General features: G+C 39.9%; 1 protein-coding gene across 1 annotated transcript; it reads left to right on the top strand.

The window, feature by feature from the left end:
* Positions 1–248: 248 nt before the first annotated feature.
* Positions 249–22146, top strand: slc5a5 (solute carrier family 5 member 5). The gene is made up of 16 exons (XM_030050457.1): positions 249–349; positions 4043–4466; positions 5758–5823; positions 6014–6065; positions 7874–7941; positions 8585–8739; positions 8906–9046; positions 10070–10199; positions 10601–10689; positions 11201–11313; positions 11917–11987; positions 13324–13410; positions 16130–16347; positions 17033–17130; positions 17499–17584; positions 19155–22146. Exons 2-16 carry the CDS (start codon positions 4101–4103, stop codon positions 19287–19289), a joined length of 1875 nt encoding a protein of 624 aa, XP_029906317.1. The 5' UTR covers positions 249–349; positions 4043–4100; the 3' UTR covers positions 19290–22146.
* The last annotated feature ends 369 nt before the right edge of the window (positions 22147–22515 follow it).

The following is a 22515-nucleotide window of genomic DNA, read 5'->3' as shown; positions in this document are numbered from 1 at the left end:
TTCATATTGGCAACTTGCTCACTCTCAGGGCAGAGCATGTCTGGGATCGAGTTATATGCGCAGACTTTAAGCCTTAGTTTTACAAGATAACACTTTCTGATGTAGAAGTGAAAATAAAAAGAATTGTGTTTCACTGATGTGACTTATGTTCCAGTGAAGCCCTGTGTGCTCACGCCTTGCTCCTCCCTCCCACCTCCTTTAAATAGTGAAACTCTTGTCAACAGGTTTGATAAGTGGCTGAGTTCAGTGAAGTCACAGGCTCGTACAGCTGTTAAGGAGGGCTGTGGACGGAGCACAGGGGCAGGGTGCTTTTTACTGACTGGGACTGTGATTGAATGCAGCACAGATGGTGAGTGTCAAATCTTTGGGAAATGAACTTCTGAACACAGACGTTGGTCCAAAACTCTATTTGAGAAAAGAAATAGAGTGTTTTTTCCCCCCCTAGATCATTCATTGTTTTTGATCATTTATTTTCATTCACTTTTGTTTTGGATTTAGATCTCACTTGCTTTGTCTAATTTAAACAGGGGATGCTCTGTGTGGTGCATGATAAAGGCACTATGTGCAAACAAAACCACTATGCACTATGTTTCAACAATTCAAATAGTGATACGGAGCTGTTAAGAAAATGTCAGATTTCAACAACATTTTGGGCAGGTCTAAGTTAAAACTAAAAATTGGACTAAAACACGTCTAAAGGGCCATCAAAACTCCTTTCTTTTTATGTATGGGGGCATATTAGTGACATGCAATAACTGACATAATAATTAACAGATAAATCAGTTGACAAATCAATAATCACTAAAGAAATGTACAAATTCATCGATAAATAGATAAAACAGTATTTAAATACACTATTTGAAAAAGAAATCAATTGGTGAACTAATAATGAATTACTCAGTTCATAAATGAAAATCATAGTAAAATTGAAACTGCCTTTATTGATGTTATAGCTAAGTGACTGATTTTTACAGTTTTCATCTGTCAGTTATTTTTTCCTTTTAGTTTTAATTACATTTTTGATTTGTTGAATGCTTTTTCTATTCTTTCTGTTATCCATTGTTTCACTGTGCCACAAGGAGGGACTCCATGTTATCAGTCATTTCAGCCTCAGGCGTTCCCTAAGCTGTCTTTATTGATGTTATAGCATCAATAAAGGTCTAACTTGTCTAAATTGTTTAAATTGTTTAAACCAGCAGGTTGGCTGCGTCTCTGAGCAGCTGAGACATGTTAGATGTTTTTCTGGGTTCCCCCAGTCTTAAGTGTCGCTGATGAGCTTGAAACAGTGATGTCAGGCCATTTGGACTAATGTGTTACTGAGAAATGATTGACAGCCCCGAGCCCCTGCTTCTGGCACAGTGAAACAAGGGAGAATAGAAAGAGAGTTAGAAAGAGGAATAGAAAAAGCAATAGACAAAAATGTAATTATGAACTAAAAACCAACAAGCACTTAGTTACAACAATAAACTTTTTTGTCATTTTCATTTATCTACTGATCAATTCATTATTGTTTTTTAAATTTGTTGATGAATTATTTTTTTATTACCAAATTGTTGATTCATTTATATTTTTTTCTCTATTCATCTAGTGATTTGCACATTTGATTTGCTAATTGATTTATCTATTGATCAAATGATTATGGCGTGTCACAAACAGGACCCCATACGTAAGTACTAAGATTGGCATTGATCGATTAGACCCACTGAGCTGGACACGAGGCAGAGGGCATCAGAGCTGTAACACAGCGCAGATAGTAACCTACCTGTGTTGAGAGAACATCAACGTCAGACTCCTTTATGCCTCCTTTACATATGAAAATAAATACAATGTGACTGTCACTGCCCATGTGCCTCCATGAGTGCTTTTAGTTTGGCTTGGATGTTCAGCAGTAAGTCCACTAGAGGGCAGCTCAGAGTCCAAAGTTGCAAACAGCAAACATTGGCGACGGTGGAGGAGGTGGTAATGATGGAGCTGCTACAAAGAGGCAGACGAGGAGGAGGCGTTGTAGATGGTGGTGGGCTGTGAGGTCTTTAAACACATCACCACAGGAGGACGGACAATTCTTTTCTCGAATATTAAACATTTTTTAAATTCCTTCTTCGTGTCTTGAACTATTGGCTTCACCACCCCCAGGATTTTGGATGGTACTGCTCCGTTTCATGTTTGTATGTAGGCTTTCTGAACACAGGCACAAAGACAGACAAATTGAACACAAAGTACAGATAGAAGGCTCTGCCTATGTCTGTATCCCTATTTAATATTGAACACAAATCAGACTTTATTTCACCATGCCTACCTTCACGAGTTTGTTTCTTCCATGATTGTCTTTGAGCTTCTGGTCAGGTACTTGGCTAGCTAGCTAGTTAACCAAATTAACAACCACAAACTACAAATGGCTAGTACAGATATTATATACGAACCAAACACACACATTTTGTACACCAAATGTTTGGTGTGTCCTGCTGAATCTAGCCATACCAAGTGTGAAACAAAGTGATGCCTACTTTGGACATTAGCTGGCCACACCATGTTTACAGGTTTTGTTGACTTTTCCCATGACATGCTGCTCCACCATGTAAAAAAAAAAAGCCTTTCCAGCAGAAGCTTGTTTTAATGGTTCTATTTCTGTGTTCGTTGACACATTCATGCACACTTAGACAGGTTAAACATTGAAATCATCTGCTGAATCAAATTATGCCAGGTTGAAGCAATCTCACTTCTACTTTTGATGATATGACCCTCAGAAACTAGCAATGTCAAGACAAGTTTAACAGCTTTGCCATACAAACATCTTGCTTTACCACATTTTTAAAACACATACTGCACAATATACAAATGCACCACTACTTTTGTCTTGACAAGTTTTAAAAAGAGACAAAGTGAACAAAGATGGCTCCTATCTTAGAGGGGTCATCTTGAATAAGATAAGGTAAAAATCAGGGAAATAAGGTAAATAAAAAGTTCAGAAAAGAATTATTACAAAATGATTTCTGCTAATTCAAAATTGACTATATTCAAGTCAGCTTTTTGGAAACATGAAATCTTTCCAGTAAGCTATCTCAGCACTGACTGGTGCTTAAGACGTGGTTCAAAGTTCCAGTTCATCAGCACAGCGGAGGCAACAGAACCATTTCATTTCCAAGCTGTGGACATGTAGCATTGAAGCGATAGATTAATCACATCAAGAAAAATAACAACATATTTTTGTTGTTTTTTTGGTTTACAATCATCAGTGCCTTGTGTTTTAGGGTTAGGGTTAGGGTTGGCTACAGGAGATCATAAATCTAGAAAACTCTGCAAAGATTTTAATTAAAAAACCAATTAAAACAGCAGAGTGCCAGCTTCAAAATAAGCTTTGAATAAACTTGATTAGCTCTGTAGTTTGCTAGCAGCTGTAACTACCAGCGAGTACACCACAAATCATCTGCCAAGTCAGAAAAAGCCAATCCAGATATATCGATACATGCATGGTGAATATTTGGGTTTTTCAGGTAGAGGTAGTATGGAACATTGAATTACATGAAAACAAATACATTGAATTCCTTGCTTTTGATGTGTGTTGATCGCTCTCTTTTCTATGTGTGATGTTTCCTGATTTTATGTTATCAAACAATAAACAAATTTGATCAGTGATACATGGGTTATGTCATACAAATATGTCAAATTTGCAGAAAAAACTAAACCCTTGTGCTGTTTTCTTCAAGATTTATGCTTAGAATAGTTGAGGGCACGACTGTAGCAAATGAGTTTAAGAAATGCCACATTTAACCCCTGTGAACGCCTGTGCCTGCGTTCTTCAAGTTCTTTGTTCTTTAGATGTCTCATCATTAAATCACACATAATTGCCTGTGGTTAGACTTGTCCTTCCTGTGAAAGTATTACAAGACACAGTGTATTTTGTTGCAGCTGAGCCTACAACAGCTAACCAACTCTCGTTTTTGCATTCAGTACAGATGTTATTTGGCTGAATCCAGTGTTAGCAAGCTTAAAATGGTACAAATAGCACTTTTAATATGCTACTAATTGACTTTCACTCTGACAGAGGATGTGGATCCACTGACATTGCCAAGCTACAAGGCAGAGGGCATCAAAATAAAATAATGGAAGAGCCGTCCGTCAGTGACCCAACCAGTTCCGGCTTCGTCCTGGCCGACTACGCTGTCTTCGCTGCCATGTTGTTGGTCTCCATGGCCATTGGGCTCATCCAGGCCCTGAGGAAGAAGCCAAGGGATATCAGCAGTGATGATTTCTTCACTGGCGGCCGAAGCATGTCGGCAGTGCCAGTGGGGCTGTCGCTCTGTGCCAGTTTTATGTCTGCCGTTCAGGTTCTCGGGGTTCCTGCTGAAGCCTCTCGTTATGGCCTTAAATTCCTTTATATGTGCCTCGGGCAAAGTATCAACTCGATGCTGACGGCCTACCTGTTCCTTCCAGTTTTCTATAGACTTGGCATCACCAGCACCAATCAGGTGATACTGTCTTCACACAACCTGCTTATTATCACGACTAGAACAGGAATTTACTGCTACTACTACTACTATTACAATCAATTGCAAAACCAACAACAGAGGCAGCAAAAAAACAAATGTCAATAAGATATATAATAGATGGAGATAAAACATATTAAGTTATAGAAACAGTAAAACAAAATACAAAGGAGTAAAGTAAAAAACAAAGGAGATCATAAAAAGAAGAACAGAATAAAAGAATACAACAAAGGAAGTGTGACAGTTAAAAGCAATGTTGAATAAGTTTTCAACTGTCATTTAAACATGTTCAAAAAGCCAGCATGTCCTACAGACTGCCACAAGTTTTGCTGCATAGGTAAAAAGGCTTTGCTGAAGATTGTCTTATTTATGTGACAGTTTGTATTTGAAAAACAGCAGCAGAGGATCTATGAGGCCTGGAAGGATTATAAAATAACTAAGAATCAGTAATGCAGACTGGTCCTAACCCATCAAAAGCCTGTAAACAACACAACAAAAGAACTTCAAAACCAGTCCTAAAAGACACATGGAGCCAATGCAGGTGAGCTAAAACTGGGCTGATCTGCTCTCTCTGTCTTGTTCCAGTTTAAAGTCTGGCAGCAGAGTTCTGAATTAATTGGCATTCATCTGTGGTTTCTTTGGGAAGACCAGAGAAAACCATAATAGTAGTCTAGTCTGCTTGAAATAAATGCATGAAGTAGTTTTTTGGCATCTTGTTGGGAGAGGAACAGTAACTATGCAATATGCCTTACATGAAAGAAAGCTGTTTTGGTCACCATCTTTATGTGGGATAAAAACTGAAGTGTGTGTTTAGGATAACACCCAGGCTCATGCCTTCTGATCTAACCTGTGGCACAAACATAGTGGGCTGAAGCAAGGTCAGAGAAATGATAGGACTGAGAGATGAAAACAGCTGAAATGGGAAAACTTGCTGCAGTTAAGTTGCTTGCTGTTTAGGCACTGTGTTAACTTATACAAATAAATGGTGCCTGCTATTTCAGTGGCATATTAGAGGGAGAGGTAATGCGTTTGAAGATAAAAAAATAAATAAATAAATAAATAAAAAAAATATTGAGCACTAATAATAACTAACAGAAGAGGAAGGATTTCTGAGTATAGAGAAGAAAAAGGACCAGCAAAGAGTCAGGTCAAAAGCTATGATGCACCTGTGGAACATCAAACATGGTGAATAAAGGGGGTGAAGAGGGATGAGGGCTTGATGTGTGGACAGATGATCTGTCAAGTTCTAACTCGAGCTGTCTGCCTGTCACAGTATCTGAAGATGAGGTTTGGCAGAGGGATGCAGCTGTTGGGGAGTATCCAGTTTCTTGTGGCAACGGTAAGACAAACACAGACATCATTGTACGCTTCATCACTGGCCACTACTGAAGAAAGTAAGTGTAATTGTCCTACAATGTACAGTATCTGGATCTGGAAATCTGGAAAAAATATTCATAAAGGGAATCAATTGTATGACACTGCGTTGTGACAGATTTGTTGGCTAACTCCTTGTTGCTTTCTGTTCTCAGCTGCTCTACACAGGGATAGTCATCTATGCACCAGCCTTAATCCTCAACCAAGGTATGAGAAAGCAACTGTTACCCCTCTACGTTTATACAGAGTAGAGCATTTCAACAGTTTAATCATAACTGATACACAGTCATAGATACTACAACCTGCAACCTGACTTTTTTTTTTTTCATAAGGGCACTTGGGACTTAAAATCAACAGCAATATCAATGACAAAAGTGTTAAGTGATGCCAGCAAATAAAAATATTTTAAGACAGAAATGTTTTAGTACAGCTTATATCTCTCTCATTCTCATTGTCCCTCATTTACTCCTTAAGCATGACTTTCCATTCCATTTCTTGTTTGCTTTTACGTGGCACTTCATGCTAAAGATTACAATGAAACCATCAGAGGTGTACCAACATACTTTAACCTACACTAGCCTACACTGGACTGCTGTTCTTGCAAATTTCTGGAGCAAAGAGGCTTAGCTTAGAGTTTTAAAATCCTAACCGATATTTAAATCAGGTTGCATCACACACATTAGGGGAATCTTCACAGATGTTCTTCTCTCTAATCTCAAGCATGCACGTGCTACAAGATGTGAAAATAATGGCACATCACACACTACATGATATTCATTCATATTCATGATAGACTATTGCCCGGGAGGAAATGAAAGTGTAAGTAGTGCTGCATGGATTACAGTCATATCCATGGGCACCTTGGATCAGATGGTTTTGGTCATAAAGAAATTAACATTCAGATTAATAGTGAATGGGTTGTAGGTAGGTGAAAAAAAATCTGAAAAAATTGAATTAATTTATTATTTGATCAGAGATGATAACTCTCCCCACTAAGAGAGAGGCTGTGCTACTTATCTCTCAGCTGTCCAACACACCTGTACAACAGCTTGTTGTTGGCTATTGTGGTCCCGCTCAGAAAGTAGTGACGTAATCATCCATATTTTAAGTCCTAAGCATCAAATATGTTTGAAAATGATCATGGTGGCCCGATGAGTTTTTGAGTGGCCTGGAGGTATAAGATTGGATCTGTAAACCCCTTACATCGGTGGGTACAACACTGGTACTGACCAAGGTCCCAGACCAGATTTCTGCTAGACTGGTTTACAGCAGGCTGCTATAGCCTACTGTAAAAATAAAGCAAGCAAGCAAGAAATAGATATCTTATAAGCCTTAGGGCTTGGGCTCAGGCCTGAGTGTCTAGAGGCTAAATGTTTGGCCAATGCAGGGTTGTAGTTGATACCTACTGTTATTAATTTCATATTTCATTGTAATACTAATATTAGCACAAATGCCAATATTGGTGTTGTAACTATTACTACTAATACTGATATTCAGTGAAAAAACAAATCAATGTATCTTCCCCTAACCCAGGAACAATCCTCAATGCCTGTAAGAGCGATTGTTTTTCAGCACAGGAAGTATCTTCTATGGGTGTATGATCTTGGAACTGACCAAATGTGACCTTCAGTGTCTCCCTGTTAACAACAGCAAACTGCGTACCGGTATTACCTAAAGTAGAGCGATGGCTCACAAGCATGCAGACCTATGGTGTGAGGCATCACTGATGGATTCAAATACAGCCTGATAGTCAGCAGGCAGGACCTCTGTAAGGATCTCAGTCTTTAATAAGGGAACAGGCAACTTCATTTCTACTTGATGAAGGAAGTGTTAAGAAGTTGCTTTTCCATGGGAGTTATTAAGATGTGTCCAACAAACAAGTTGTGTTGTTTGCCAGTAAAGTGTACCTCCAAATCAGATTCACTTAAAAGCACAATAAATGCCCAACATTTTATGAAGTACAATAAATGCACAGGTGTTTTCAAGGTGAAAGATGTTTGGTTCGTTTCTTTCAGCAACTGGACTCAACATGTGGGTGTCTCTGTTTTCTACTGGAATCATATGTACAGTGTACACCACACTGGTAAGACAGCAATTTCCAACGCATCATTTCCTCAGTCACATGACCTGCTCCATTCCCAGGTTACACCAAACATGTACGGTCAGAACTATATCTGTTGTGTCATGCCTCCCCGAAAATATTTTGTTATAGAGGTAGCTTTGTCTGGTGTGGATTTTCAGCAGCACAGATGCTACTGAATAATTATGGAAGTATGGAAATCTCTTATGCCTGAGTGGCATAAGAGACTTATAGTGAGCTCAAGATCATATACACATGTATATTGTTTTGTTGTTTTGTCAAATACTGACTAATTTCTCGGGAGGGAGTCCGGCAAGCACAGCTCTGGCTGTTCTAGTTTCATTTTTGTTAGTGCAAATGTTTTTAAAAAGTAGGAAAAAATACTTGGTATCTTTGGCAGACAACATGGTACTTTGAAAAGATAATCTGAATCTACTGGATATCCAAGAGATTTACTCGCTCTCAGAAACAATAGCATGAGCCTCGCAATACATTTGAAAACAGCATGATGAGAACGTACATAACAGCGCAAGCCTTATTTCACTGGCATGTTTTTGGCTGATGTCAGGCATATGTCCTTAATCGAGTGACTTCCTGTCTGTCTGCCTGTCTCTTCCTCTGTCTTCATCTGTCTGTCTGTCATTAGGGTGGCATGAAAGCTGTGATCTGGACCGATGTGTTCCAAATCATTGTAATGCTGTCGGGCTTTGTGGCAATCTACATCCATGGCACAGTTCTGGTTGGAAGCCCTGCACTTGTGCTAGAGATTGCCCACAATGGATCACGCATTAATTTTAATGAGTGAGTCTCATGAACTTTTATCATTCATTCTTCAGTTACAGTGCCCTCATACTTCTACAAGGTCCCTTGAGTTCTTTGACCAGGGCCTGTTGTGTATCCTAAGGTAGGAAAAAAAAAAAAAAAAACATTAGCATGAACTCATTTGTTTACTGATGTTCCCCACCAGTTTTGACTTTGACCCACGGCGACGCTACACCTTCTGGAGCCTGACCGTCGGGGGCACCTTGGTTTGGCTGTCCATGTACGGGGTGAACCAAGCCCAAGTCCAGCGCTACATCGCCTGCAGAACAGAGAGAGAGGCCAAGTGGTGAGCTGACACCTGCATTCAGTTTATATCGGTTGATGTGCAGAAGAAATCGCACACCAGGTGTTTAGAGCAGCAAATGGAGGAGTATTGATTTCTGAAAATCATTTCCACAGATTTTTATATTAAGGTTTGCCTATTCCACCAGATAGGTCAATAACTAGTCTGTTTCTATGTTTTCTGTTTCCAGAAAGTTAATTAACCTGGAAAAAACTGCTTTACACTGCCATTTACATGCAGATTTTCATTTAAACTAGACAACAACTTATTTCAGTAACTGAACTTCTCCTCCCTGGCAGAAGTGTCTGAGTGAAATCAGCTGCTATAATGTTTGCTTTTACAAAAATCTCCATCCAAATGGGTCTTTATGGTACACAGTCCACTGGGCCTTTAAACTCAATTTTGAATTACTGCTGATTCATAATTTGTTTTGGATAATTTATGATTATCTACTCTAGAATGTAATTGCTATCTAAAGCCAACATAGACTGACAGCAATGTTGAAAGTACAAATATATGTGGAGTATCAAAAACAATAGATGTCAAGTTTGTTTTGTCTAGACACGTTTCAGGTAAAGAATGTGTCTGCAAGTTTTGATTAAATTGAGCCACATCCCCAAACACCAGTTAAACAGGATGTTTGTTGCTCTTCCTTTGTGTCTTGCTCTACTTGCTCCACTTGTCTGCTAACACTGGCTTGGGCAAGCTGCCAAAATGATAATAGTTTTGTTGATAAATGATGAGAGATTTACTTATTGTTATAGCCACACAGCATGGAGCTCTGCAGGCACAATCCACAGCCCTAGCCTCTAGTTTTACCACACTGAAAGTGAAAATGAAAAGTGAAAGGCAGGTTGGGATGTTGTCATTAGCCTTTCCAACCTTAGGACTTTGGACTTTTGGAGATTTAAATGCAAGAACATAGTGCTAAAATGCAACAATCCTCAAAGTATTGTCAAAATCAGAGCAGTTGTGTGAAAAGTCAGCAACAGAAGTGATTGTAAAAATGATTGCTTCTGATTACAGGGCACTGTTTGTGAACCAAGTGGGTCTGTGCTTCATTGTGAGCAGTGCAGCAACCTGCGGCATTGTCATGTTTGCCTACTACATCAACTGTGATCCACTCAAGGCTGGGAGGATTTCTGCCCCTGATCAGGTACTCACAGAGAAGGCAAATTCTCCTGTGTAATGCTTTTATAGAGGATGGAGCCGTGTAGGGTGCCATGTACCATCACCATGTTTATTTATTTATTTTAAAAAAAATCAATGATATTTTGCAACTAACTAGTTTGCATGGCATGTTAACCACTGTGAGTGCATTTGAGAAACAGTGGGTTAGAGGGTAACCCAAGTCCTTAGTTGAAAAATTGATTATTAAACTGGATTTTATATTGGATATACTGAATGATTAACATCAGGTGATGATTTCATGTATAACATTGGTGGTATTTGGGGAATGAAGTGTTTATTGCTTTATCCCAACACCGCACTAATATTAACCACTAGCTATTCTCATTTCATGCTGTTCACCCGTTGCTCCTCTCTCATCTGACAAAGTATATGCCATACTTTGTGCTGGACATATTCAGCAACCACCCTGGCTTTCCTGGACTCTTCCTTGCCTGTGCATACAGTGGGACCCTAAGGTATTTGAGTCTTGGTTTTGAACCAACAAGTCCTCCAACGCATACAACCACATAGGTGGTTTATTCCAACCCACAGAAGCGTTTCTGAAATTTGTAGCGCAAATGACAGACAGGAGTGTCTCTTGTACAACCTTAAAGACTGTTTCCTGAGTTTACTGGGTATCAGGTTCGTCCATTAGCCACTAAAAAAAGTTGGTCAAGGTCAGGAAAGGATGTCGTGGTGATTGACAAATCCACCAGCAGCCTCCTTGTGTGGACTTTGTCGCTAACTTAATATTACACCACAATGTTGTTATTAACAGCAGTGGTTCTCAAACGTTTTGATGCTTTCTGATGCATGTCAGTGGTTACCACCACATGCATGGCATCAAAGGTCCTTGTGAACATCTTAAGCCAAGTAAGACCTAAACTGGACTAAGGCCAATAGCCAGGTGACCCCAGGCGTGCAAATGAAGTGTTTCACATGAGCTGCTGAAGTGTTATCAGCGGTGACCAAATATGTTTTTCACAGCACGGCCTCCACCAGTATCAACGCCATGGCAGCGGTCACGATGGAGGATTTGTTGAAGCCTCACCTGCTGCATGTGTCCCAGAAGAAACTGGTTCTCATTTCCAAAGGACTGTGTAGGCAAATGCACATTCTCTCACTGAAACATTCACTTTACTAAGTACTTTTATCTGGTTTGGAGACTTAAATCTTTTTTTTTTTTTTTTAATCTCCAGTGCTGTTAGGTCATTTAACTCATTTTGATAAATTTGAAAACTCTGTGTTCTATCCACACTACATTACACACAAGCATTTTCAGAGTCTGTTTTGCATAAAGCAGCTGTATTGACACTTCCCTAAAACACACAGTTTGAGCATGAGCATATGTACATGGCCTGTGGATACGTGACACCAGACTAGGCACTACGGTACATTTTCAAAAAGCTCTGTTCTCAAATGTACGCCTTTTGGGAACATCTTTGGAAAGCCCCACTAAGTCAGGTTCGTGTGGATGGAAAACTAAAACATAGACAAAAAATGTGTGTTTAAATTTCCCCAGGTTAGTGTGGACATGGCCATCATATATGACCTGACCTTAGCGAACCTGCAACGCATCTATCTGCAGGATTTGAGACATGCCACTCCGGACCTAACCTCTAACCAACAGACCATCTGACTGACTGATCAGCTGACACAGTTACATGTATTCATCACTGCTAACATTATCCATGTCCTTTCAGCCTTCCTCTACGGGGTTGGCTGTATCACTGTGGCTGCTCTCTCCTCCTTACTGGACTGGGGAGTTCTCCAGGTATAATAAATACTGTAATAACTTAATCTGTTCCTGAATGAAACCACTGATTCTGAAACAAAAAAAGTGACTAACACCAATCACAACACAAATCACAACAACAAATAGCCCATAATCTACATATTGCACATAACAAACATAATGCACATACATTGCACATAACACTACACACATTACACACCCCAGTGGCTAACACTCTGAGACTACTGCTCAAACACTTCAGTCACAAGCAGCTTTGTTTAAATATTTGACAGAGGAAGGAACAAACGCACATTAAAATAAAATCTACAGCGTCACTGTGCTACACAAAGACAGTCAAGAGGTACAACCTGTACAAACCCCACAACTTCTTTTCCCGTCATGTTCAGCCCCCTGCAGCTGTGAAGGCCCCGAACATTCCTCAATGTGTAAATGTCTTGTCTATGATTATTGTTGTTCTTATGCTAAGGGAGCATAGGATTGTAGGAAGTTGTTTTTAGTTTGACAAAAAAAATTGCATTGAGGTAAGACGGGTCTGGAAAGATGCAACTTTGGGGAAACTGGGTGGACCCTCCTACAATCCAGACAGATACACATGAAACACACTCTAGACTAAAATACAATGGGCCAACAGGCATATGGGCTCAAATTTTGGCCGTGGTTGGTTAATTTACTCTATCACTTAGATAACCAATCATCTTTCAGAGGTCATATTCAACTTTTCAAAAAATCTCGTTGCCTGGTACAGCCAGCTAGTGAGACTGAGTAGATTAGGCTTTCAGTTCTGCAAACAGAAATAATCTCACTGGTCGAGTTAAATGTCATTGAGTAGAGCCAGTAAACAATGTTCAGTGAAACTAATTTAATTGGTAAACTTAAATAGTATGGAGAGCACACTGGTCAACTTATGAATAAAAAACTATAAACTGTAAGACAGGAGATTCATCTCCACATTTGAGCCCTATATAAAATAGAAAGCAATTACATTTTTTAAAATTCATTCATGAAAAGTCAGAGGCTTGCTTGATTGTTTATCTTGATAGCTAGAGGATAGTATGGATAGTGAGAACTTCAAGGGTTGGCACGATTAATTAGCTAGACTAGATCACGTAGTTTTTTCAGTTAAAAGCTCAACAGTATCAGTCCAACATTAATTACATTGCCCGAAAAAACTACTGTCGAGGTTTGACTGAATCTGAAAGATTATTCCTGCCTCCACAGCTGCTTGGCCTCTGTCAGATGTTTGGGCACACGTTGTGACTGTGATGTGTGAAGGAGTTGCAGTAAAGGCCACATCACAATATAGTATGATGCATTTGTTTGTCTTTTTAAAGACGTCCTCCATTTCTCTTCTCAGGGATCGTTCACGGTCATGGGCGTGGTCAGCGGCCCTTTGTTGGGTGCCTTCATTTTGGGGATGTTTGTCCCAGCAACTAACAGGCCGGTGAGCGACTTGATTCTGCACTTTACATTTTTGGAAACGTTTTGTTAATGTGCTTATCAAGAGCAACTTACAAAAAATGTCAAGGGCTTTAACAGACATTTAGCATTATCTTAATTATTCAAGTGACTTTTAAAGATGAATATTCTACAGTAAATACACTCCAGCAGTGCACAATGGGCTTGAGGTGAATATACACTCCTGATCAAAATTTTAAGACCAGTTGAGAAATTGCAAGAATTTACATTTTGCACTGTTGGATCTCAAAAAGGTTCTAAGTAGAGCTTCAAAATGCAAAAAGAAGAAAGGGGAGTGAGACAAATAAAATTTGAGTAAGCAATTTATTGCGAACAACCATTAAACTGAAATAGGCTGTTCATCAGCTGATCAAAAGTTTAAGACCACAGTCTTTAAAAGCCCAAATCTTCGCACAAATGTGGATTCAGTGTCATTTTCGGTCAGGTATCCACACTGTCATGACCTCCTGATGGCAAAGGCAAAAAAGCTTTCTCTCCTTGAACGCGGTCGGATTGTTGAGCTGCATAAGCAAGGCCCAACAACAAGGCCCTCACAGCGTGCCATTGCTGCTGAGGTTGGACGCAGTAAGACAGTCATTTTAAACTTCTTAAAAGATCCTGAGGGTTATGGAACAAAAAAGTCAAGTGGTAGACCCAAAAAAATTTCACCGGCCCTGAACCGGAGGATCCAGTTGGATGTCCATCAAGACACGGGACGATCCTCGACCCAAAATGAGCTTGTCACTGATGCCAACTACAGTCCCATAACCATCAGACGGCATCTGCGAGAGAAGGGTTTTAAGAACAAAAAACATCTTCAAAGGCCTTTCTCCTTCAACGGCACAAAATTGCCCGTTTGGAGTTTGCACGAGAGCACCAAACATGGGACATTGAAAGGTGGAAGAAAGTTTTATTCTCTGATGAGAAAAAATTTAACCTTGACAGTCCTGATGGCTTCCAATGTTACTGGCATGACAAGGAGATCCCACCTGAGATGTTTTCTACACGGCACAGTGGAGGGGGCGCCATCATGATCTGGGGGGCTTTTTCCTTCAATGGAACTGGCATGACAAGGAGATCCCACCTGAGATGTTTTCTACACGGCACAGTGGAGGGGGCGCCATCATGATCTGGGGGGCTTTTTCCTTCAATGGAACAATGCAGCTTCAGGTTGTGCAGAGGCGTCAAACGGCAGCTGGCTATGTGGAGATGTTGCAGGGGGCATCCCTCATGACTGAAGGCCATCATTTGTGTGGTAATGACTGGGTTTTTCAACAGGACAACGCTGCAGTTCACAATGCCCGCCTGACAAAGGACTTCTTCCAGAGAAATAACCACTCTTTTGAACCATCCTGCGTGTTCCCCTGATCTAAATCCAATTGAGAACATTTGGGATTGGATGGCAAGGGAAGTTTACAGACATGGACACCAGTTCCGACAGTGGATGCCCTCCGTGAAGCCATCTTCACCACTTGGAGCAACATTCCCACTAGCCTCCTGGAAACACTAGCATCAAGCATGCCGAAATTAATTTTTGAGGTGATTAACAAGAAAGCTTTTTTGCCTTTCATAGAACCCCTAAAACTTTCTCCTCACTTAAATTTAAGTCGTTGCAGTCAGAACACTGCCGGTGAATCCTCCACTACCATGACAGCTGCCTACTGCATGTTGTGCACAGCCCCCTCAACTCACATTTACAACATCAGTAAAACTGATCAAAGTGTATGTGTGAGAAACCAGAATAATGGTAGTACTAAAAAAATGAATAAATAAAGATGATAATAATAATAATAAGAATAATAACAATAATAATAATAATAATAATAATAAATTTATTTATCAACACCTTTTTAAACACTCAAGATCATCTTACAGACAATAAAACATGAGTAAAACAACAGTATACAAAAATAATTAAAAGATTAAAGGGCAGATGAACAGTTGGGAGAGATGGTTAAAGTGACAGTCTACTGTCTGTGTGTGCCAGTGTGAGCAGGTGGGTCTTGATGTGGAATTTGAATCATGTAATATTGCCCTATTGACAGATGTTCTGAGGGAGGGAGATCCAGAGCTTGGGTGCATTTCAGCTGAGCAGCCTGTTATTAAAACCCAGCTGTTTATCATTTTTGTGCACCAGGAGTGGACTCGCTGCAAGGCAAGCTAACCGATGGGATTGGCCAGCTGCTAGCTTGCTGAATCTCACTGTTTCTAACAAGAAATAGAAGCTATTTGGCTGACGAGTTAGCTAGGCTGACGCCTGCCCTACATCACAGTCGTATGTTGCAAAGCAAGCCTTCTCCCAGGGACTATTTTCTGGTAAAAAGACCATATCACTCCGCCCAGTTTCAAGTCCTCACAACACAGCAGTGCTGCTGTTTTTAGGAAGACTAATGTGGAGGACTTTATCATGGTGATGGAATACTGGTGTCTCTGAAAGTTCATTTTCATATCATAGTGAAATGAATGGAAACCAATGGCTGGACAAAAGGGAGGAAAATTATATCAGAGTTCAAAAATATGACTTGCACTGAACAAGCAACATTACTGGTATCGTCCTTCCATCGAACTTTCATCAGCTGTTGATTTATCCAAGGATATGGAGTGAGATAGATTTAAAAATATATCTCAGTTTGAGACAAAACCCTTCACATGCATCATTTCACAATTGGGACTTGACTATATCCTTTATCCTTCCTGTCTTTCAGGGGGTCTTTTCAGGAGTTTCAGTCGGCTTCTGTGTTTCTCTGTGGCTGGCTGTTGGTTCAAGTCTTTACCCTCCCAGTCAAGAGACCATGGGGGTCCTGCCCACCCCTGCAGGGGACTGTCAACGCAGCAACACCACCCTGATCAGCAGCATGAACCTCGGCCAGATCCCCATCTCGAGCGCCACACCACTTCACCCAAAAAGCTCAGAGGCACTCAGGTCATTTTTACACCTATAGTCTATTTGCCTTGGTGTGAATTAGTGGAATAGTTGATATTTTGTTGTATTGTTCATTTGACCACAGGAGAGACCACAGGAGTTTTGATCCAGTCATGATCAGACAGATATTGTGAGGTTGAGGGAGAAAGTGAAAGGCTGCAAACACATTTGATCGAAACAACATCCAACATGGCCATGGGGCACCATCAGTAGGTTTAGTTTCCTCATTGTTCTCCTCATCCTCAAGCCTATAATGTACAGCAGGGATGACCAATTAATCAAAGGTAAAATGTGTGACAAGTGATTGTAAATAAAGTATTATGGTGGTAGAGAGATGCCTTGGCCTATAAATTATGTTCTCCAGATGTAAGAAAAGATGTTTGTTCATAATGAAACAGATTAAATTAGTACAGTCCAGTCTAGTTTAGTTAATCTGAGCTTTTTCAGTTTGGAGCAGTGTCGTTTATCTTAGTTTAGCTCAAGGGATTAGTGTAGCTTATCTGAGTAGTGTCATTAGTTCAGTGTAGTTCAGCTTCACCCATTTATACTCAGCGGCAAACTAATACTGTAGTCATTACTTTAGAGGAAGCCAGTAACAACTGAAATAGAAGGAAGTAAAAGTGATTTAACTCATCTTAAAGACAGCAACATTTCTAACATACCTCTTGTTGTTTCTAAAAATTAGGGGCCTGCACAGCTTCTACTCCATGTCCTACCTCTACTTTGGTGCAGTGGCGACCAGTTCGGTGGTGCTGGTTGGGCTGATAGTGAGTTACCTGACAGGTGAGAAGATAAAGACTGAAGTGAAGTTTACATTTAATGCACATTATGTGTCAGGCATTCAGCTGATGAGCGTCTGCAGGCTTTGCAGCCGGTGGTTTCACTGAATGACATTTTAAACAAGAGACGAGGAACTAATGAGTGAAGCAGGCTGTTGTTGTGTTTGGTTGTGGAAGCCTGCATCCTTTTGATTTGAATTCATGGCAGCCAAATATGATCAGGAGATAAAATGAGATGTGTTGAACCTTTTCACCCTTATTTTTGTATCATTATCTGTATATGTTTAGTTATTTTAAAGGATTATTCAACCAGACCAGGGCTTTATTTCCCTAGTATTTGACTTCTTAGTTGTGTGTTTTCTTCCCAAACAGGGCCAACAAAGAGGACTGATATTGAAGCTGGGTTGATATGGTGGGACCTGCACAAAGAGAAACTGGATAGCCCATCAGAACACAAAGTAAGTATAACAGGTTTCGGCTTACTGCAATGTACACAGGATGTAGGTGTCCCTGATGTTTAATTTGGAGATGCACCTACAGGATGTAAAAAAACCCTGACTGGGACGTTGGAGGACATGGGAGCTGGATGAGTGACGAGTCGCTTGCAGGACTCCTCCTGTCACAGCTGCGTTTGGTGTATTGTGTCGTGTTCGTATCACTTTAGGAGAAGTGGAGGAAGCTCCAAATTTGAAGTGTCCGCGTGCTTAAAGGAAACGTCTGATGTTTCTCAAACAAGGCCATATTGAAATGGTCATTTGTTTTATGACAACCTCACCACAAACTTTATTGACAAGAAAGTTACCACCTTGTTACAGCCTCCTGTAGCCACCAACACAGTCTTATTTAGCAAATAACTGTTGGCCACTCAAAAATCAATACAGCTGACTTCTTTGAAATCAGGAAACTCTATTTCTGGAAATTGTCCTCCGAAAAAGAGTTTGCAAGAGTTTCCCCATGAACAGCTTGATGGCAGTGTGTAATTCAAGTTAACCACAGCTGAAAAACAACAGAAAGAAAATACACTGAGGCTGGAATTTGTGAGCTCTTCATCAATAACATTTGAATTTATTTTCCTTTTTGCATGTATTTTTTTTTTTTTTTTTATCAAAATGTCTTCCTCTTCTGCATCACAGATGACAAACATCAATCATCTGTCCAATGATGATGTGTCCCAGTGGCTGTAACCAACCAGTACTTCCTAATTTACCTTGCCTACATCTCCTTGATGTAAAAAGTCATTCCAAACAGTAATGAACAGTAGTTGTTCAAAACATGTGCTAAATATAAAAATCAAGCAGACACAACCGACTGTACTGTGAATTTCACATTTTCAAAAAAAGGATGTTTCTAATAGTTTAGTGAGAGGCTGACAATGCCCTATTGGACAGCAATGAAACTGCAACAAGAAGCAGCAGCAAAGTGGAAAATTTGCAGTCATTTAAAGCTAGCAGTGACGTTGTGCCATTAGAAATTATGGAAACCAGCATTTTAATAAGCCCTCAATGAGCCCTCATAACTTCATTCCTAATCGAGGTTGCCACATGAAATTTTCAGGGCTGAAAAACACACTTGAGCTTGTTTAAAAACTGCAACCAAGTCCATTTTACATCCCTCCTAGGTGTTACAATCTTAAGTGATCCTAATCTGTTTTTTCTTCAACTCAATTGTTTTCTGTAACCAACTTTGAGCATCAATAACTCTTGGAAAAAAGAATGAAATGAAAGTTTCATCAGCAAACCTGTACCACTTTCATGTCTGTGACACAGGGGAACAGAAACAAGCATCCTGGAGGTGTCATATGTTTTCTGATAATTCATCAGAGAAAACTGGGAAAAGTGCATTTTAGGAAAAAAAAACTTTCAAAGGTCAAATTATGGCAGATGGAAGTTCTCATTTTGTAGCTACATTTTGATTCCAGGCTCATGTTCTGGCCATTCCTTTCCAGAATAAATCACACTATTTTCCTTGCACATCAAAAAGCCTACGTAGGTATTCCTCTTTTAAATAACAACTCACTCTTTTTTGCAGGTGAACAAGATGGCAGATAATCCTCAGCTTGTGCCTCTACAGAAAATGGACAAAGCCAGTGAAGATGAACAAGGAAAGCCTGCGGACTTTGGGAATAATATGTGCCCAGCAGCACTCGAGAGTATAAACACCTGAGGTCAGATGAGGGGTTTTATTCCAAGTAGCAATATCACCATTTTAGACAACTGCTGCTACCTCAAACTTACCATCACGGTCTTAAATACATGTGATTCTTGTGTCCAAAACAAAACTGCTGTCACCTGGTCACACTTTTGCTCAGTTTTAAGTGACACAAAAGACCACTGGATTTTAGTGGGGGTCTAAGCAAAGGTGTACAAGATATCATCTGAAGGGGGTCAATATAATTCACATTTCCAAACAATGAAGCCCCTGCGATGCCATATCGGTACACCCAACTCTGCAGCACTGTACAGCAGTGTTAGAATCACTAAATCTCTTGGTTTTTTCTTATTATTTATTTTGCTTTACTAAGGCCTGGTAACCCACCAATGCCCCCTTCCACCCTTCTTTTTTTTTTTTTTTAATCAAGTCAGATATGTGATCAATTAACAGATTTTTCCAAAGTGTAATATTGAGTGTGTTTCTTGATTTCCAGTTCATAATTAGGGCTATGGAGAGTATAGTGCTGAATGTGTTGCTGAGGTTGGTGTAGGAGCAGAGTGGAGGGGATCGTGGGATGCGGCAGCCCAAAAGGAAAGAGAGGTTGTCAGTGATATTATGCCGGTATTGTTTGATTGGTGGGCGGTCTTACGTGGCATGCATGTAAAGGTTTGTGGTGGGTTTTTTTTTTTTTTTGTGCAGTGCGAGCAATTTTCAAACTCTTAAAAGCCGATTGTAAACAACCTCTCTCTTAGTGCACTTTATCACAAAATCATGAAAGCTGTAAGCTGGAGCTCTGTCAGCCTGTTGTTACATTACTCATCCAGCGTAGAGTATAGATCAGTGCTGTAACCCCCTCAGTGTTTCAGACCTCTCTGTGCTTTTGATTACGCTCATCACACCTCCTCATCATACCTGCTAAGACCAGCGTTATGATGGAAGACACTATTATTTTTATGAGAAACACAGACAGGAAAACTGAGATTCAACCCACTGGCGGGAAATAAGTGCAACTAACGATTATTTTTGTAATCAACTAATCCATCAATTATTTTTTTGATTTATCTACTACACTAATGATTTTCTTTTTCGTCATAACATAAAGATAGTGAACCAAGGGCACCCTGGTGGTTGACCTGTTAGAGGGTGTGCCTGTTGTTAGGCGTGATCGCAGCGTCCTGGGTTTGAATCCGACCTCAGGCCCCTTGCTGCAGGTCGTCTCCTCTCTGTCCCATGCCTTTCCTGTCTCTCTCTAGTGTGACTGTCAAATAAAGCTGAAATGCCAAAAATCATCTGAAATCATCTGGAAAAAAAAAAAAAGATAATGAACCTAGAACTTCTACTTTAACTACATTTTTATGGAATTAATTTGAGTGACAACTGCAAACAAAACACCATAGAGAGATGCTGAGATATTTTTGTTCAGCATATCTAGTAATACTTGCTTTGAATATACCAACCGAACAAAACACACACACAAAACTCAAAGCCAGCAGGGAGAAAAAGGAGAAAGAAATAGAGTTAGAAATAGTGTTACAAACAATTTGAATTTACAAGCTCCTACATGCCACCTACATATCCAGTTTAGTGTTATATCAAACACTGTGACAAGAGCACACATTCAATAATGAAACTAAAATAAATACTATAAAAAGAATGGAAAGCTCACCACATAGTCCCATCCCTCTTGAAATAATCCACGGTCTATCTGTGTGTTATGAGTTTCCCACTCCTCTGAATTGCTGTTGCTAGTTGGCTGCTACTCATAGCTGTTACTGTACGTCATCTAATGCTGCTTTCACTTGCACCAACAGAGTTGTGTTCACTGAAACTTGGACACTGGAGTTTCCATCTTGTAAATCTTTTTTTCATTCATGACTACTTGTAGATTGACACATCTCTGAAAGACATGATTTTTCAAAGTGTGTACGTACAATTTACTGTTCCTGCCTCTATACTTGAGTAACATTGGCAGTGCAGGGCTTTTACCTGAAATGCAGTATTCTTCTACGAGGGTTTCGCTACTATTACATATAGATTTGTGGGATTTTTCCACAACTGGCCTTGCGTAGCTTTTTTGGTGGGACCCAATTTTGACCCAGTTTCTGATTACTTCTGCATGTCCGCTGTTGTGTCTATTTTGGTCTTTTAAGTTTTCTCAGGGCTGGCCCTTGCAGCACTGAAACAGATAAAGCCTCCACAAGCCTTGGATGCTTGTCACACACTTTCTCCCTCAGAGTGGTTTGTTATCAGTGCATCAAGGTTAATCAGTCATCAGCTTTTTAACCTGCACCTGGAGTCTTGGAGGACAGGACAAACTTTAAGGAGACTGCATGTAAAGAGCTACATGCTTCTCCAAGATGAGCATGACTTTGTCTCCCTGTTATTGCTTTTTCATGCCTGTTGAGCTCCATGCACCAATGTTTAACATGTAGAGACAAACACAGACTGAGATGATGGACTGGCGACCTGTCCAGGGTGTTTCCTTGCCTTCTGCCCTATGAGCGCTGGGATAGGCTCCAGCAACCCCCCGTGACCCTTGTGAGGATAAGCGGTTTAGAAGATGAATGAATGAATGATGAGACAAACACAGACACCATGCAAGGCTTCTGTCACTATATTCCCTATGCTGAACATGAACAGTGAGTAGTTTGAAATTATTTGTGCTGCTGTTTGACATCCATATAGTTCTATTACAGCATGCTGACTGCCAAGTTGTTTTTCTTGATTTTTATGCTGTTTTTGCCTTTTAATATCCATCCTGTTGCTATATCCTCTCTTTTAGCTGTTATTGTTGTCTTTGGACTTAAAGTACTTAAAGTACGGTGTTTTGAAAACTGCTATACAAATAAAGTTATTATTATTATCATCATCATCCTCATCATTATTGATGTTGTTGTTATTTTAAATGGGTGACATGTGCATAGGTAGCAAATCTCTCCATTTAAGATGATAGGTTTTGACTGATAAGTTGATTCATTGATTCATTTATTTTTATGGCTTGTCAGACACATACAATTCAAGGGATTACAAGGGATTACATGTTACAAGTGAAAACACTTATTTTCAGCATGGTCCAATGATTATAAATCAGATGATTCAAATTCACAATACAATTCATATCACGATACAGAGGTCACGATGCACACTGATATTGAGTATTGACCATGTCCCACACAGAATTTAGAACAACAGCTATTTATTATGAATTAAAATAAAATATTCTGTTTTTTAACCCAGA

The sequence above is a fragment of the Myripristis murdjan genome, chromosome 4 (genome assembly GCF_902150065.1).
Source record: "Myripristis murdjan chromosome 4, fMyrMur1.1, whole genome shotgun sequence".
Lineage (NCBI taxonomy): Eukaryota > Metazoa > Chordata > Actinopteri > Holocentriformes > Holocentridae > Myripristis > Myripristis murdjan.
This window is presented reverse-complemented; position numbering and strand designations above follow the sequence as displayed.

Excerpts from the sequence above, each read along its gene's own strand:
- slc5a5 (XM_030050457.1), top strand. The coding sequence starts at position 4,101 with ATGGAAGAGCCGTCCGTCAGTGACCCAACCAGTTCCGGCTTCGTCCTG. Across the intron at positions 5,824-6,013 it reads TCCAGTTTCTTGTGGCAACG|CTGCTCTACACAGGGATAGT; the intron begins GTAAGACAAACA and ends TTCTGTTCTCAG. Across the intron at positions 17,585-19,154 it reads ATAGCCCATCAGAACACAAA|GTGAACAAGATGGCAGATAA; the intron begins GTAAGTATAACA and ends TCTTTTTTGCAG.